Here is an 18,262-nt window from a genome sequence, read left to right as displayed (position 1 = left end):
TGGTGTGGGAGAGAGAGGCCTGCAAGCTTCACAGGTCTCTAACAGTGATGTTGCTTGACATACAGTTCTGCAGAATCTGGAAGCCTGCATGGGTTGTCCCAATGAAAGATATCCCTTTATCTATTTACTTAACCTCCTGCCCCTTTCGTGTGGGGGGTCTTCTGTCCTTTTTCGGCTATTACACAGTATGGAACTTGGGGGGGAAATCATTTCACTGGGGTAAAATCCGCACACAGGAAATTCCATTTTTGCAACTATTTAAGAATGAAACAACCTAACACTCCTCCATTCGTGTGTTGGAAGAATCTGATAATATGCTTGGTGGTGCATGTATTTTCTATCACTTCTTTTCGATCCTTCAGTACAAATTCTTTACATACAGTGGTACCTCGGGTTACATACACTTCAGGTTACATACGCTTCAGGTTACAGCCTCCGCTGTAGGGTGCTTCAGGTTACGAACTTTGCTTCAGGATGAGAACAGAAATCGTGCTCCAGCAGCGTGGCAGCAGCGGGAGGCCCCATTAGCTAAAGTGGTGCTTCAGGTTAAGAACAGTTTCAGGTTAAGAACGGACCTCTGGAACGAATTAAGTAGTTAACCCGAGGTACCACTGTACTTATAACTACATCTTCATATATTCAGCAGGCAGGAATAATTAGACTAAGGCTGCAATCCTATGTAAACTTCCCTGGGAGTAAGTCCCATGGAACTAAATGGGACTTACTTCCCAGTAGTACTGGACCATTATGAGAGCTAGGAGAATGACTAAGAATATGAGGCAGGAGAAGACCCCGGTTCAAATCCTACCACCCATAAACTCCCCAGGTGGTTTCAGAGAAGCCCCACTTTGCCAACCTCAGACAACACAGTTGCAAAATGGAGTCTATTATTATTATTATTATTAATAATAATAATAATAATAATAATACCCAGCCCATCTGGCTGGGTTTCCCCAGTCACTCTGAGCAGCTCCCAACAGAATAATAATAATAATAATAATAATAAAGCAATAAAACATCAAACATTAAAAACTTCCCTAAACAGGGCTGCCTACCTTATACAAGCCTACCTTACAGAAATGTTTTAAGGATTGCTTAAGCTGGTGTTTGCAAAGGCCGTAGAGTACTGGGGTGGAATGCTACACAAATATTTAGTGTCCCCATTCTAATTTTAGACTGTACTTCTGGTCAATATGGCACTGAGGCAGGCAGGCAGTCGCAGAGCTCCCAGATAGCAGAGTTTTAATTTAGTCTTCATTGGGCTTAGCTCGTTTTACATCAATTGTTTTTGTGTGGAGGACGGATGACTCTGGAGCTTCGGCACAAAATTGCAAAGAACTGGCCTTGAGTGGAGATGTTTTACCCGCCTCCTTCTACTGAATTTCAGACTGCCTAGCCCTCAAGGAAGAAACCTGTTTTCTTGTATTTTGTAAAATACCATGCATGCTGATGACATAATAGCGTGCGGTATAACAACAAAAGTAATTTACCTTAAGTGAAAAACAAGAGCAAGTATGGTGATTAACAAATCTTAAAAAGAAGCCTTTTCTACTCCTTGGGCTCAGCCTGCTCTGAGTATGACCAATACTGGCTGTCAACTGGTGCCATTGCCAGTCAAAACTTTGACATTACAAAACAAAAAACTTCACTTCAGCACTGAGAAAGTATTGGGAAGGGCTGTAGCTCAGTGCCAAAACATCTGCTCTGCATGCAGAAGGTCCCACATTCATCCGCCGGCGTCTAGGGAGGCAGAACCGCAAAAGGCAACTTCATATAGAAACACAGAATTGTAGAGTGCGAAGGGACTGCAAGGGTCATCTAGTCCAACCCCCTGCAATGCAGGAATCTTTTGCCTAAAGTGGAACTCGAACTCACAACCCTGAGATTAAGAGTCTCATGGTCTACTGATTGCGCTGTTCTTACACATTCCAAACAAATACAGATTTGCCTACAATCCATAAAACACATTTTCAGATTTGGCTTTGTAAATAATGCTTTGATTGTGTTATCCCAGAAATTGTACTCTCCAATTAGTTGCTTTAAAAAAAAAAAAAAAAGGTATAGCAATTAACCAACATTTGCAAAGTTGCGATGGTCCAAATCCCAAACAGCTCTCATATTTCGGTGAAACAGATACAATGACCCTGTATTAGTGCTAATTTTAGGTCTCCATTCATTACATGCCAAGATACTGTTGAGTACACAAAGAATAAAAACACTTCCCCTGTGAAAGAGGTTATACAGAGTTGTGGACTAAAAGAACGGCAGAGAGCCAGTGTACCAAGTTGCAATCTAGCTTCACGAAATATCAGATGGTATTTCAATACCGTAACAAAGAATTACTTTTTCTTTGACAAAAATGCAATTAAAAAGTTGTTGGTTTAAAAGAGTTTCAGCTGGAGCGGTCTCTTTTACTATCCTTAAATAAACGTTTCTCCAAAGCGGAGCCACAAACAGGAACAAATAAAATATTCCGCTGGGATGAACTATTTTTCTTCCCGCAGCAAAAACACTGATCAATAAGTGGTGCGATGCCTGGGCAGCACATCACTCAGATCTGCCTTTGCCAACCTGGTGCCCTCAAAAGTGTTTTGGACCACAACGGCCATGCTGGTTGTGGACAGTCCGAAACATCTGGAGCATGCCGCACTAGCAATGGCCGACTCAAAAATTCAGCGTGGCTGCGCATGGGGACTTTGCAAGCCCTTAAGCCAGAGGCAAGGGAGCATTTCTCAGCAGCAATCAACCGTACGCACGCCTGCCATAAATCACTGCAAGTCTCGACTCACCATTAGAGGCCAAGGAGCTGCCGTTGTGCTCCATTCTCTAGGAAAGTTCGCCGGAAAAGGCACTTCTGCAGCTGCGGCAGATGTGGTTGCCCAGATGTTGGGAGCAAGCCGAGCGGACCGGTTCCTGCAAATAATTCTGCAATCCAGGCACAGCCTTGGCGCGGCTTGTGAGAGGCTCCTCGTCTCTTCCGTCCAGCAACTCGCTCTTTTTGCAGCACCATAGGTTTCTCGGAGCGCAGAGAAGGGTTCTCCGAAGGAGGAGTCCAGGCCACAGCCGCTTGTCTCTCTTTTTCAGGCAAAGAGGGCCCTCCCCTGATACTGACGTCTCCTGGCAGCTGTGCAGGGGAAAGCAAACCGGGCCTCCGCCCAATTGCTCATCACAACCCTGTCATTTGGCAGCTGGAATGAAAGTCTCTGCTAGTTGGGCCTTTTGGCATTGACAGGGATATTTAAAGGCCATGGGGCGGGGAGGGACAAAAAGGAGTGACACAGCAGAGAAGAGGGTCAAAGGGCAATATTCCCACACTGAGAGGGGGGGGGTGAGTCCCAAACTATATGCATTTGTGGAAATCTCTAAAAGCAGAAACAGAATTGCTATCTCGCTTGCTTTTCTAGACAGGCCAGCAGTTCCAAGATGTTCTATAGTCGATCGCCCTTCCCTATGAAAGACACGGGGTGCTATTTCCTATATATATAAAAAAAAATTTATTAGTTTTTTAACGTACCATTTTCAACAGTAATTAAAACGTGCTTTTACATCTTATACAATTTTTTGACTTCCATCAATCCTGTCTGGAAATTTTCCAATCTAATCTAATTTCTTACTTTCCCTATTACATTTAAATCTCATAACTGATATCTCTATTCTTTATCTACTTTGTAACGTTTAATATATTTCTCCTTACAAAACTTGCAAAACTTGTAGTCCTACTTGCGTAATATGTTGATTACAATTGCTCTTCAGATAGTTTGACACTGGGAGCTATTTCCAGCTGAGCCGTACCAGACCAGACTTGAAATCAATGCTGTTTTAACTCTTAATTACTAAAGAAGTACAACATCTCTCACTCACTGTATCTTCAAGCTGGTAAAAAGAAAAACTGACCAGCAAGCAGATTTATGCCATGCAGCTGAGAAAAATGTAGGAGCCTTGCCAGGAAAAAAAAACCCAGAGCTTCAGAAATAGACATGAAACACACTCAGATTAGAGACTTGAAACTTCAAAGGTTTGAGGGTGTCTAAACAAGGACACAAAAATAATCCTGGATGTCAGCTTTGTAATTTTGGAGATTTGCAATGGAAGAGAGGGTGGGAATTTGAGAAGGCAGGCCACATTCCAAGGTTGGCAGAATAGGATAATGTCGCAACCCATCCATCAAAGTCATTATGTTAGCTCCCTCCCCGGGTTCCACCGCCCTCCTTGCTTTCCTCTTTGTGCAGAGAAAGCCAGTGAAAAATTGCAACATTTAAGAGTTTTCTTTGCAATTAGAGAAATGTTGACAATCTTGTTCTTGAAGGGTGTGTGGAAGTTCACCCAGCAGGGAATATCTTCTGGTGTGGAATTGCCTCCCCCCCCCCCCCGCCCATTCCTGAACAGTGACATTCCTTTGAGATGACGAAACAATGTGCTCCCTTGGGTTTTATTGGACCAATGGAATGGATGATTCAAAAGCAGTTTAGTGGGTGTGTCTGTGCATTAATCAGTACCAATTGCTTTTCAATAGTAAAATTGCAAGGTTGTTGTTGTTATATTAAGCCCACAACCAAATAACTGGCTGGATAGTGTAAAGTCCTAGCAGACTCAAACAAGGGAATCGGATGCTAGGGACCCCTTTTGCTAGGGATCTTATTCTCTGCAACACTATGTGCAAGTACAGGGAACTGAGGAGGTGGAGGCATGAATTTCTAGCTGCACAACTGCTGAGTGATGAGCAATGCTTTATTGCATGGGTAGGCAAACTAAGGCCCCGGGGCCGGATCCAGCCCAATCGCCTTCTCAATCCGGCCCACGGGTCCAGAATCAGCATGTTTTTACATGAGCAGAATGTGCCCTTTTATTTAAAATGCATCTCTGGGTTATTTTGGGGGCATGGGAATTTGTTCATTTCCCCCCCAAAAATATTGTCTGCCCCCCCCCCCCCAAGATCTGAGGGACAGTGCTGAAAAAGTTTGCTGACCCCTGAATTGCAGCACCAGCCCATGCTGCAATTGCACTGTTTATTATTATTTTTAAATGCATGCCACTATTTCCTAAAATACATCAAAGCAATGTACAATGTATACATACAATAAAAGCTACAGATCAGTGCCAAGCATAACAGATTTTTCTTTTCTTTAATTGTCTGCATAAGCCTGGTAGCACAGAAAGGTTTCCAGCAAACATTTTTTGTTGTTTTTTGTTTTTTTAAAAAACACTTAAAAATTAATACAAAAATGCCTACTGGATTTCCATCGGGAGAGCATGCCACAAGACTGGGCGGCTGACATTGAAAGTTCAGTTTTGTGTTGACCGTCACATCAGCTTCACCAACTCAGGGTCCAATAAAAGCAGCTTCTGTGGATGATTTTAGTGATGGAACTGGCCTTTAACAGCTCAGAGTAGTAGGCACAGGGACCGGATTTGTTCTGGATTGAGGACCTTGCACTTGCATTTAAAATTAAATCAAAATAAACAAAGGGCATGATCTCTGAGGGTTTTATGAAATTTCACACACACACACACACACAAATACCGATACATATAACTGCTACCACATTTGCAAAGCTAAGCAAGGTCTGGTATGGTTTCAAACTGAATGTGGGACTGAGTGTTAACAATAATAATAATAATAATAATAATAATAATTTATATCCCGCCCTCCCCAGCTGAAACCGGGCTCAGAGCGGCTAACAACAGTAAAAATAACACAGTTTACATAAAATCATAATCATTTTAATTGAAATACATTCTAAAATCAATTCATTCTAAAATCAATTCAGAGTCCAATTAATGGCAACCATTGGGCTAGAGTTCTAAGAGGATTACAAAAGGTGTGTTGATATTCTTGTGTTGCAAGGGTTCCTTCCAATTCTTGGACTATATATCCTCCTTGTGTGCACTGAAAGGCTCATAGGGGCGGCTAATTCTTTCCCTTCTCGCCACCCACCCTCTGCTCCTCAGCCTAAAAATGAAAAAAAGAAGTGCACATTCACCTAGGGGAGGAAGCCCCCTAGGTCAGATCCGGGCTGAGTACTCATTGCAAAGCGCTGGGCTGAACCGTTTAAGATAAAACCGCGGACGACGGTGCAGCGGGGAGACGAAAGGCACTCTGCCCATGCTCAGAGGCATTCCCGCTGCAGAGGAACAAACGGGGACTCCGGGAGAGAACGTTGGGGAACCTGCTCGGCCACGCCCCTCTCTGGGTGGGAGGGGGAGGACGCGGAAGTGAGGCCGGAAACCGCCGTTGCTAAGGGCCGAGGGAAGCGGGCCCTTAGCAACGGGGAGAAGCTTCGCCGGGCGAGCCGGGAGGGAGCGGCGGAGGCGCCATGGCTCGCCAGAGCCCCGAGCCCTCCATGGGCAGGCACAGGCCGGCCTCGGAGCTGACTCAGGTGAGCCTCCCGGAGTCGTGGGTTCGAGACCCCTCGTTGGGTCAGAAGTTTCCGGCATTGCGGGGGGGCTCGGCTGGATGACCTTCGGGGGTCCCTTCCGAGCCTATGACTCGCCGCCCTGAGTCCCTTCCACAAAACTCGCGCGTCATAGGCTAGAGCTTCTCTGGGCATGTGCAGAGAGCCCTTCATTCTCATATCTGAGCCCGGCCTTGGCTGGGGAGGGCGGGGTATAAATAAAAATTATTATTATTATTATTATATCTGAGGTGTTTGGTTTTTTGAGAGCAGGAGGTTTCGACTGCCACGCGCTTGCATGGGGGGCAGGTTTGCAGAGGCTTCTCTGAGCATGTGCAGAGCGCCTTTCTTTCTCGCTTTCAACCAGAGCGCCGCTGATGTTTAGTTTCTGAAGGGAGCTTTGCATGCAATTCTGACTCCTTCTCTGAGCGTGTGCAGAGTGCCTTTCTTTCTCGCTCTCACCCACAGCATATCCAAAATTTGATTTTGAGGGTGGAGTGGAAAACGTCCCTTATATGCCTGTTAACTCGGCTGCATTGGCGTGTGTTTAAAAGGTTGTGCCTGGACACACACGCATACACACAGACTAGAGCTTCTCTGAGGATGTGCAGAGTGCCTTTCCTTCCGTAACACAGCCGAGATTTAATTTTGAGGGTGGGGAAGGGTTATCCCTTGCGCTTTTTTATTCTGGTGTATTTGCATGTGAAAAGACTTGTGTAAAACCAAAATGTATTCAATCTGAAAATCATTACTGCCACCTGCTTTCCAGAGTAAAAAATGTTAGCAGAGTACATTGGGAGCTGCTTTGGTTTGCAGCAGATTTTGATATGAAGCTTTATGTTGTTTTATGTATTGCATGGTTTTGTTTGTACACTGCTTTGTTTTTATTTGTTTTTTTTAAATGAAGTGGTTTATACATATACCTAAATAAACTTTTTCATTCTGTCCAGCAATTTTTTTAATTCCACGTTGACCCTAAACAGTTGTTTTTAGCTGAATCTCAACTTTTTATGGAAGTTTGCTATTCATCCCGCCTATCAAGGTGATGGGTCATCATTGCAGACTGTGGTATTGTTTGGCCTTCGGGTTAACCTCTTCTGAGTCAGCTGCAGTTATGGTGATGAGATAAAGTCTTCAGTAATTATTTCCCCATTTTTACGACATTTTATTTAAATGCCTAGTCCTCCTCACTCTGGGACCCTTCTGAAATATTCTCAAAATCACATTCAGTCTCCAAAGCTTTTTTTTTAATCTTCATTTTCTTTCTCTGTAGGACATTTCCCATCTGCTGGCAAGTGTCTTTAAGCAGATGTATACTTCAGAGTTCATAGCAGCAAACACAGTGGAAAATATGATCAAATCCCGTGGAGGAGACAATTCCCACCATGAGCAGTTTGTGAAAGAGTTGCAAAAGGTAATCTCTCCATTCAGTCCTGTAGACTCAGTGCTATGATTTGAATCAGGAAAATGGGTTGTTTTGTGCCTGTTCAAAATGGAAGTACAGTGGTACCTCGGATTAAGTACTTAATTTGTTCCGGAGGTCCGTACTTAACCTGAAGCACCACTTTAGCTAATGGGGCCTCCTGCTGCTGCGGTGCCGCCGGAGCATGATTTCTGTTCTCATCCTGAAGCAAAGTTCTTAACCTGAAGCACTATTTCTGGGTTAGCGGAGTATGTAACCTGAAGCGTCTGTAACCCGAGGTACCACTGTATCTCGAAGAAATATATATATAGAGAGAGAGAGACCAATATTATTTATTACTTTCATCACACCTGACCTACCTTATCTTGTGAAGATAAAATGGAGGGGAATCATGTACTCTGACTGGAACTCCTTAGAAGAAAGGCTGGATATAAAAGTGATAAAGAAAAGCCTCACTCAGCCACAAAGCAAGGCTCTTTCCCAGCCCTAGCTGGAGATGCCGGGGACTGAACCAGTGAATTCTGCAAGCAAAGATGCTCTGCCGCTGAGCTATGGTGGTAGAATGGCTCTTTAGCTGGCAGCAAAAACTCAGTAAGAGTCAGACGTGCCTTGGAAGGAAACTCATATGCCAGGGTTGGAAACAGGACATGTTTGAGTTTGCTCTGAGCATGTTGTCATCAGCAAAGGGCACTCGCTGCCTCTTGAAATGGAGCTTCAGTCTATTCCTTTCATTTCATCTATTGAATTTCTATGCCACAAAGAGGCTTACAAACAATAAAGGACAACGTACATCACAGCATAAATCATACAGAGTAATTAACAAATCACTAGTAAAACAACCACCTTCTATAAACCACTATTAACAAAACAACTTAAAAAATAAGATAAACAGCATGGCTACGACAAAAGTCATAACCACAAAGTGTTACAGCACTTATAATCCACAAGAACAATACAGTGGTACCTCTGTTTACAAACGCTTTGGGTTACGCACACTTTGGGTTACGAACTCCGCTAACCCAGAAGTAGCTGCTCCTGGTTGCGAACTTTGCCCTGGGATGCAAACAGAAATTGCACGCTGAGGCCCCATTAGCGAAAGTGTGCCTCAGGGTAAGAATGGTTTCAGCTTAAGAACGGACCTCCGGAATGAATTAAGTTTGTAACCAGAGGTACCACTGTATTAACAAACAAACCAGAGGTCACATCATTAACAAACTAACAACTGAAAACAAACCTAGCAACACTGTGGAACTCACACACATATACTCCACCCCCCATGACTCTTAAATTTCCCCTCAGCTCATCAAAAAGACACACATAATAATGCTTTTGGCAGCAACTGCATTCTGAAGGCTGCTAGGGCTGGAGGGTGGGCAAGCAGGCAGAAAAGGCCATTGCCTAGTTGTCTGCACAAAGTCTCATTCCCCTCACAGTCTATAGCTATCATGTTCTTTCATGGATCTATCCTCCATTTTAAAAAGCTGTTGAAGCTAGTAGCTGTGAGATCATCTTGTGGCAATAAGTCCCACAGGTTAAATGTTTGGTGCATAGCACTTATTTCTGTTTGCTCTCAGTCTGTTTCCTGGTTAGCGTGATTGAAAAGGGCCTGGATGCTAGTAATGTCTAGTAATGAAAGAGTAATGTCTTGCGATTCCCTCTTTCCACTTTGATCATAATTTAACAAGCCTCATTTAAAAAAGAAGAAGAAATAACTTAGCAAGCCTCTACACATGCACACACTCAGTAATCTTTTCTTCTTCAGATTGGCTGTTGGTGCAGACTTACATGAACATTGCAAAACTCTTCCCACCCACCCACTGCCGCCAATTTTGTAAAACAGGTTTTGTGTCTATTGCCTCCATCAAGGCAAATTACGATTGAGCGCTATTTTAAAAAATGCTTTGATTGCTTTACAGATGCCTCTGGGAACCTGTTGAAGGTTTATGCGCACCTTCTGCAGTTCTCCAAACATTTTGGACTACAGTTCCCATCAGGCTGTGCTGGCTGAGGTTGATGGGAGCTGTAGCCCAGTACATCTGTAGTGCCACTGGGCAGAGGAAGGTTGCTTTACATTAGTAAACCAGCAATTATCTGGTTGCCACATCAGGTCCACAAGGAATATAATGGCCGGCTGACGGAAGCAGACATGCTAGAAAGGCACATCATCCAGGCAAGGGCCCGAGCTGCAGCGGAAGAGGAAAGGATTGTGAACTTATGTCAAATGGAGGTTCCAGAGAACTACTCTCATATTAAAATGCCACCAGGTGAGGGAAGTGAAAGTTTGAGATCTTCTGGGGAGGCTTTTCCCTTGGTCCTGCCATGTTCACAGGCATCTTTGGTGAGAGCACAAGAGAAAGCCTTCTTGCTGACTGTTTCCGGTTATAGAAATCCCTTGCCTGGGAGGCTAAGCTGGACCCTTCTTGGCTTTGCATTCTCCAGAAAGCAAAGACATTTCTTTGTCTCTGGCAGGCCTTTGGCCACTAACTGGCTGTTTTGGCAGGGACTTCTAAGGGTCAGGGGTTGTGTGCTTTTAGAATCATAGAATTATAGAGTTGGAAGGGACACCGGGGTCATCCAGTCCAACCCCCTGAAATGCAGGAATCTCAACTAGAGCATCCATGACAGATGGCCATCCAACCTCTGCTTCGACACCTCCAGTGGTTTTAAGTATTTTGGTGCTATTTTTAATAGGATTGCTTACTTGTTTGTTTTTTTAATATTTGTATTTATTGCGTTTTTCGTTGTGTCTGTTTTAGTTTGTGCTGTGAGCCACTTTGTGTCCTGCACTGCATAAAGAGATGGGAATATGAAATCAATCATTATGCAGCCTCCTATTTTATGTCGATAGGCAAAGGGAAAATCTTCCTTCTGGTTCGCAAGGAAAGGGTTAATTTAATTCAGCAAAGTTACGGATTTGAGACAAATTTAGATTGCGGCATTACAAACTACTTATTTGACCCAAAATAGCGCTAAGGGGATTTTCAAGTTAATGATATGGGGAGCTTTACCATTTTAAGTGTTGAACAATCTGCATTTCTGAATATTTAGGTATTAACGTCTTCCTGGATTGGTAGTCCTTTTTGTGTGTGTTTGTGTGAGTTATTTTGAAATGGTCACTGTAAACGATAAATATCTGTCTGATGGACTGCTGTCTTTTCTCTAACGTTAACCTCTCTTTAAATGTGCATGCCATAGTGAGATCTACCTTCAGATGGTGTGTGGATAGCAAGCTTCTTAAAGACCATAATTTAATCTGTCCTGAAGATTATATCACGGACCCAGAAATAATTTCCCGAGCACCTAAAGGTAAGCTTTCCAAGCAAGGCTAATACAGCTTGCCAAGAATATGATTTAGGAATCACATGAAATAACTACACTGTTTGAGATTTCTGTTTGTACTCCCTGTTCCCTCCAAGCATCACAGAGTGACTTGTGTAAAGTTACCACTCTCAAGTTATATTATAGTAGCCTATATCCATTTTATAGCTGTTTTACTGTTGCCCAAAGAATCCTGGGAATTGTAGTTTGCTGAGGGTGTTGATAATTCTTAGGAATCTCAACCTCCACTCATTGAGTTTTCAAACTTCCCTGAGGAGGGAGGCTGTTCTATGCCTGTGACAGCGAGCAAGCTAGATAGGTAGATCCTAGATAATAGAATTGTAGAGTTGGAAGAGATCACGAGGATCATGTAGTCTAACCCCCTGTAATGCAGGAATCTTCTGTCCATTCATGATCCTGAGATTCCTTTGCCCAATGTGAGACTTGAACCCATGACCCTGAGTCTTGCTGCAAAGCCTTGCTGCAAAGCTTTAGCTGTAACCTATCTATATCTATCTGAACGTATCTATATATTTATCTACACTCAGGGTAAATATTGGGCCAGAGAGGAGAGAAATGGCCAGGTTCAAAACTCTTTTTTCCCCTTAAGAAGAATGTGCTCAAATTTTTATTTGCATTTTTAAAACTTGCTAGGTGCTTGATGGGGCATGCTGACAAAGGGAGGAGAAAATGCATGCTCTGTGTCCTTATTATTAATAAAATTAATAATTTATTAATTAAAGTATACCCTGCCTTTTTATCCAAAAATTAGACCCTCAAGGCAAGTAATAACCATTCTAAAACAACAGTGAGTGGGCTAAGATGAAAAGCCCAAGAATGAACAGCTGCAGTAATAATAAACAGGCTGAACACCATGCTGACAAGCACATCTAGATATAATGGTTTTCAGCTGCTGCCTAGAGACACAAAGAGAGGGAATCATAAGGTTTGCAACAGAGAGTTCTGAGGCTTAGATGCCACCACCAAGAAGGTCCCATCAAGACTCTCTCTAAATATTGTGGGCAGGTACATATGACTGGAGATGGCCTTTTAGGTATCTAAGCTCCAAATGTAGTGTTGGCTGCTTTTAAAACTTTCAGGTTTTTTTAAGGGAGCACTCAGCTACCCGAAGAACCAAAATTAAAAAATTTAAAGGGTCACAAAATAGTACACGGGTACTAGTTTAGTATTTCCTATGCAGTATTCTGCATAAAGATGCATAAAGAAGGCTGATCGCCAAAGAATTGATGCTTTTGAATTATGGTGCTGGAGGAGACTCTTGAGAGTGCCATGGACTGCAAGAAGATGAAACCTCTCCATTCTTAAGGAAGTGCTCACTGGAAGGACAGATCGTGAAGCTGAGGCTCCAATACTTTGGCCACCTCATGAGAAGAGAAGACTCCCTGGAAAAGACCCTGATGTTGGGAAAGATGGAGGGCACAAGGAGAAGGGGACGACAGAGGATGAGATGGTTAGACAGTGTTCTCGAAGCTACAAACATGAATCTGACCAAACTGCGGGAGCCAGTGGAAGACAGGAGTGCCTGGCGTGCTCTGGTCCATGGGGTCATGAAGAGTCGGACATGACTAAACGACTAAATAACAACAACATGCAATATTCTTTGGCTGCCCTGCAGAAAGCCAGAACTGGCCATTTGGAGGGCAATCACATTTTACAAGTCTGAGCTAGCCCTCTTTGTGGTGAAAAATGAAGAGGCATCACCTGGAAAGGTCTTCCAAATCACAGTGGAATTTGCAAGAAAAAGATTGACCAGACCGCTGCCTCTTTTCAGTGCTTTCAGACCTTCCCTTTTAATTGCAGATTCATCGGAGCCTGGCTACTTGCAAGAGATACTTAGCTTCAAGCAGCATATTTCTAACAAACCAAATTCACCTGGAGTTGGGGAAAGCCAGCGTGTTAACAAGATTCTGGAAAATTTACCAGAAGTATCATTATCCAGCATTACATTTGAGTCTTCACCTTCTGCTATTCCGGATAAATTGAAGAAAACACTTTCTAAGGTATCTGTATGTATTTCATTGCCTTATTGCACATGTAGACAAGCTGAAAACCTCACCCTCATTTTTGTATCTCTCCCCTTCCACCACGAAAGGCTCCTTAAACAGCCCCATTCTTCCATCCTATCAGAGTGCCTTCTGTCCTGTTTGTTTCTTTGCCTTGACTTTTAAAAGTGTTTCCACCTGCCGTTTTCTATCTAGTTTCAGAACAACAGGAAAGAGCAGTGTTTTATTTGAATTTTGGGTATACATCAGTTTATTTGTATGCTGGCTTTTCATAGTTGAAACTGTGCTCATGGCGGCTTACAACATGAAAAAAATTACATAATTGCAAACATAACAAAAGTAGTCATGAACAATAAATTAAACATCAAAAAGTACACAACCAAATTGAAACAATTTCCACACACATCACAATAAGGTCTGAAATAAAGATTTTAATAAAATTTCAATAACTACAACAATCCCCCTGCAACAAACCTCCCTAAAACAGTACCCCAGCCTAAGTGTCTGTTCATCAGCCTCAGCTTCTGCAGCTGGAGTCAGTCCCGGCCTCGCCCTCCCAGGCCAGGTGGGAAAAGGCCTGTAAGGCAAGTAGCAGGTCTTCCAGGACTCACAGCCAAGATTTTCTCTGGCCTCAGCTTTTGTAGCTGGAGTAAAGGTATGTAGCCAGTGGGACAAGGGTCTCTTTCTTTTAATATTGCAACTGTAACAGATATTTGTAGCAGGAAAAGCAAATTCTGTAACCATAAGGGGCATAGTTCTGCTAATTAGATAAATATGTGTATAAATTATATAATCTAAACAGTTGTGTACTTTAAAAAAAACCTCCAACCATTTTGATTTGGGATGTTAAGTGGTTGTGAACTGTCCTAAGATCTATATGGATACATTGCGGTATACAAATTTTAATAATAATAATAATAACAATGGTCCCTGATTAAATGGATAGTAGAACTGATGCATATAACGGAATATACAGTGGTACCTCGGGTTAAGTACTTAATCCGTTCTGAAAGTCTATTCTTAACCTGAAACTGTTCTTAACCTGAAGCACCACTTTAGCTAATGGGGTCTCCTGCTGCGCCGCCAGAGCACAATTTCTGTTCTCATCCTGAAGCAAAGTTCTTAACCTGAGGTACTATTTCTGGGTTAGCGGAGTCTGTAACCTGAAGCGTATGTAACCCGAGGTACCACTGTACGTAGAATGTTTAGAAGCAATAGGTTTATAAGATTTATAAGAACCGGAGTGATCAGTCAGGGAGAGAAGGTTCTGGGATTCAAAGATCCAGCCAGCTGAACTCGAGCCCTATCCAACCCCAGCTATGAACTGTGGAACTTGATCCTATGCATGTCTTCACAATATGTCCCATTCAGTTCTATGGATTGAAGAGTACTCGTGGGATTACAGCTTTTACCAGAAACTTCCTGTCCGTTCCATTTCCATGTATTTCTTGGCATTCATGAGCACCAGAGACTTGTTCTGTTGGGTGTAAACTTCTAAAGCAAAAGTAGTGACCTTCCTCTTTCCGACAGACAATGCTGTGCTTCCCTCTGCAAAATGAGGTCAACATATATGTTGTGATTTGGGGTGTTTATGATCAGTCTTAATGAATGTGAGCAAATCCATCGTAAAACTGTACAGTGGTACCTTGGGTTACATACGCTTCAGGTTACATACACTTTAGGTTACAGACTCCGCTAACCCAGAAATAGTACCTCGGGTTAAGAACTTTGCTTCAGGATAGAACAGAAATTGTGCTCCGGTGGTGCAGCGGCAGCTGGAGGCCCCATTAGCTAAAGTGGTGCTTCAGGTTAAGAACAGATTCAGGTTAAGAACGAAGCTCCGGAACGAATTGAGTACTTAACCCGAGGTACCACTGTATCTGAAAGCGGTTTTTTTTCTTTTCCATCACGCCTGCTTCCAGAAGAAGGATCGTCCCTCGCAAAAATCAGCTTGGAAGAATGACATGTCCCGACCCCAAAGACAAAAAGACCGCGCTTACCTCCAGAGGCTGGAGGACCGCCACAACTTCCTGAAGAACCCCCGCTTTTTCCCGCCTAACTCTCTTTGTGGCGGCAAGTCCTTGATCTTGCCTCAGAAGAAGGTGGAGCGAATGATCGCAGGAAAGAAAAGGACCACGGTGGAAAGGTAACTGTACTTTTCCTTTCAGAACAGAGAAAAACAAACCAAAGCATTCCCAACAGCGATAATTATACTGAGCATTTACATCAGCCTTTCAAGCATTCAAAGCCATCGTCTTCATTCCCCCTACAGCTCTTAAACAGTTCTCATAATGTCAGGTAATGTTATCGTCATTGTGTTGCAGGTGGAGGCTTGGGGGATAATAGCATTTGCTCTGAGGGCTGAGTTTGCAGCTGAGGGCCAAACTGAATGTGACGCACAACACAGGCCTACTGCGGAAAATGACACCTGTGTGCCTGCCTCACTTTTACTTTGCCTTCCGTTTTGTACAGTAGAATTTTATCTGTGCCCATGTGTCAAGGGCTGCTGGGAAGGCCTGTAGCCAGTGCTACTTGTCAGCTGGAGTGTGCCAGAGCACAGTTCCTACACCTCTCAGGTGGGTGCCATTGCGGGCTGGAGCTTCTTGCCTTTACATACTTCTGAGAAGCCCAAAACAAACATTTCAAGACAAAACTGAAACTGGCCAGTGTGTGCAAGTCTCCACATTTTCTTTTTTTAAAAAGATCTATGACTCCAACTACAATGGGTCAAGCTACGGAGCGGAGTCAATTTGTATTTCTTTTTCTTCAATCTGTCTCCATGTAGTGGCAGTGGGCTTTAAGCTTTCCAGCCAGGCTTCTACAGTTGCATGTGTCTGCATTTATTTGACCTGCACCAGAACCAGGGGTGACCCCCCCCCAAACCAACTAAGGAGATAGTTTGCTGTAGTTTTTAACACCTTCGTGGACAGCGAATACAGCTGTTGTCAAACCGGCATCTGTTCCGGGTGTGATGGGAAGGACCTTGCAGCTCCATGCCTCTCAAAGAAAAGGAATTGGCGCCACCTGCTATGTGCAGGCTGTAATCACTCCCTGGTTTTTCTTATTGTCTCATTTCATTTCAGCGACTCCCAGTCTGTGCCTGTCTTTCTAGCAAACCCACCGGCTGTTGTGTTTTCTTATTATGAAGTTGGGCAGGTTTATGAGGTAAGAGCCTCTCGCTGTGCAGGGCATGAGTTTTGCTCTGCAAAATCTCTCTCTCTCTCTCTCTTATCTCCCACCCCGTCCAACCCCAGTCTCTGTTATTTCCTTTGCCTCTTAAGGCTCTGCATGTATCTCTTCCAACTCTTGTATGTTGGAGCCTCAATAATAATAATAATAATAATAATAATAATAAATCTTTATTGTCATTGCCCCCTTCGGGGACAACGAAATTACTTGACTGCTCCATAAAAACACTAACTAAACAATACAGTATGATACAGCAAGGGAGATTAGTTGACTTTCAAAGTCCGGGCTTCCCATTCAGGGCCGAGATCGCTCTGGAGAAGAAGCTGTTCTTAAGACGGCTCGTTCTTGTCTTCATCGTCCTGTATCTCCGTCCCGATGGCAAGAGCTCGAAGAGACAGTGATCAGGATGCGATGGATCTAATAAGCTTCCATTTTCTATTAAACATTTCATAAAATGTGGAACCTGCAACAAAATGTTGCAGTGTGGAGTTTGGGATTCCAGCCACTCTGTTCTGTTCACCCTTTCCTCCAGGAAACAGTTAGTCCCAGAAACAGCTAGTCAACATTGAGTTGAAACTGAGCACACTTAGTAGTCATGGCGTTGTTGTTTGGTCCTTCCTCCCATAATCTTTATCTTTCTAAAGTGTGTGTGTACTTCTGCAACCTTTGGGTTACCCCACACCTGCTGATACTTTGCATCTTGTGCGGGGGATGATGCCGTTTTTACCATATCAGGAACATCACTTACAGCCCAAACTCTGGAAATAGTGGGAACAATTCTTTGTTGGTTGAATAATGCCCAGTTCCGCCATGTTTAGGAAAACCTTCAGGGGCAGGTTGTTACAATTACTATTATTTATTCATTTTATTGCCTGGAATAATAACGACATCATTTCCAAAGGCTAGAAATGCCTCACAGGATGTATATATGCTGCCATATTTTTTGACCTTTCTCTCTTTGCAGATGACCATAGAGTTACAGAACATGACTTCGACGTCTCAGTGTCTTAGAATAATTCCTCCAGCTACCGATGCCTTTTCCATTGGGCTGGGTGAGGTTCAGGGATGCAAGTTTACTTGTTGGTTGCTTTTCTGCAGAAATTGGCACTTTTAAAATGCCTCCTGATGGCTAGAAATTTGCTTCATTTCCTGAAAGAACAGGAAAACACTTTAACTGGGAATTGCAAATATTGCGTGAGCCATGCTGCTGATCCCCATATTTTAAATTAGTCACGGACGTAATTTGGCTGTAATTTGGACAAGCTCAGCGCACCCAGGTCCCACTTTGAGAGGCTCATTATCAGAAATATCAGTTATCCAAGTACAAAGAATTATACCCAAACTTTGCTATAGGAATGGCTAATTCAGATATCGAAACAGCCAGAGTTTGCCCACTACTTCCTTACTTGTCTGTGTTTTGCTGGTCGGTTGCAGCCTTTTCTGGCAAAAATCATGGAGGAAAGTCAGATAAATCACTTGTTAGTGGGACGTGGGTGGCACTGTGGTTTAAACCACTGAGCCTCTTGGGCTTGCTGATCGCAAGGTCAGTGGTCCGAATCCCTGCAACGGGGCGAGCTCCTGTTGCTCTGTCCCAGCTCCTGCCAACCTAGCAGTTCGAAAGCATACCAGTGTGAGTAGATAAATAGGTACTGCTCCGGCGGGAAGGTAAACGGCATTTTGATGCGCTCCGGCACTTGTCACGGTCCTCCGTGCGCCAGTAGCGGTTTAGTCATGCTGGCCACATGACCCAGAAAACTAACTGTGGACAAACGCCGGCTCCCTCAGCCTGAAAGCAAGATGAGCATCGCAACCCCATAGTCGCCTTTGACTGGACTTAACCATCCAGGGGTCCTTTACCTTTGCATTTTTAAATCACTTGTTCCTTTGTTTGGTTTTTGCTGAGTGGCTACAGCAGT

At 43.5% G+C, this 18,262-nt stretch overlaps 2 protein-coding genes across 2 annotated transcripts in view; one reads left to right on the top strand and one right to left on the bottom strand.

The window, feature by feature from the left end:
* Positions 1-3,135, bottom strand: part of PLCD1 (phospholipase C delta 1) — a 62,214-nt gene extending 59,079 nt beyond the window's left edge. Inside the window, exon 1 of the mRNA XM_083406314.1 lies at positions 2,790-3,135. Within this exon, the coding sequence (XP_083262440.1) occupies positions 2,790-2,823 (34 nt within the window). The 5' untranslated portion in view covers positions 2,824-3,135. The remainder of the gene's footprint in view (positions 1-2,789) is intronic.
* A 3,087-nt stretch (positions 3,136-6,222) lies between these two features.
* DLEC1 (DLEC1 cilia and flagella associated protein) overlaps positions 6,223-18,262 on the top strand; it is a 55,821-nt gene continuing 43,781 nt past the window's right edge. The window contains exons 1-8 of the mRNA XM_083406056.1: positions 6,223-6,377; positions 7,666-7,806; positions 9,923-10,079; positions 11,011-11,121; positions 12,955-13,154; positions 15,080-15,303; positions 16,241-16,322; positions 17,311-17,398. Coding sequence (XP_083262182.1) covers positions 6,315-6,377; positions 7,666-7,806; positions 9,923-10,079; positions 11,011-11,121; positions 12,955-13,154; positions 15,080-15,303; positions 16,241-16,322; positions 17,311-17,398 — 1,066 coding nt within the window. The 5' untranslated portion in view covers positions 6,223-6,314. The remainder of the gene's footprint in view (positions 6,378-7,665; positions 7,807-9,922; positions 10,080-11,010; positions 11,122-12,954; positions 13,155-15,079; positions 15,304-16,240; positions 16,323-17,310; positions 17,399-18,262) is intronic.

This window comes from Podarcis tiliguerta, assembly GCF_965153285.1.
Source record: "Podarcis tiliguerta genome assembly, chromosome: 12".
Classification (NCBI taxonomy): domain Eukaryota; kingdom Metazoa; phylum Chordata; class Lepidosauria; order Squamata; family Lacertidae; genus Podarcis; species Podarcis tiliguerta.
Note: the sequence above shows the minus strand (reverse complement) of the source record. Positions and strands in the feature narration are given on the sequence as shown.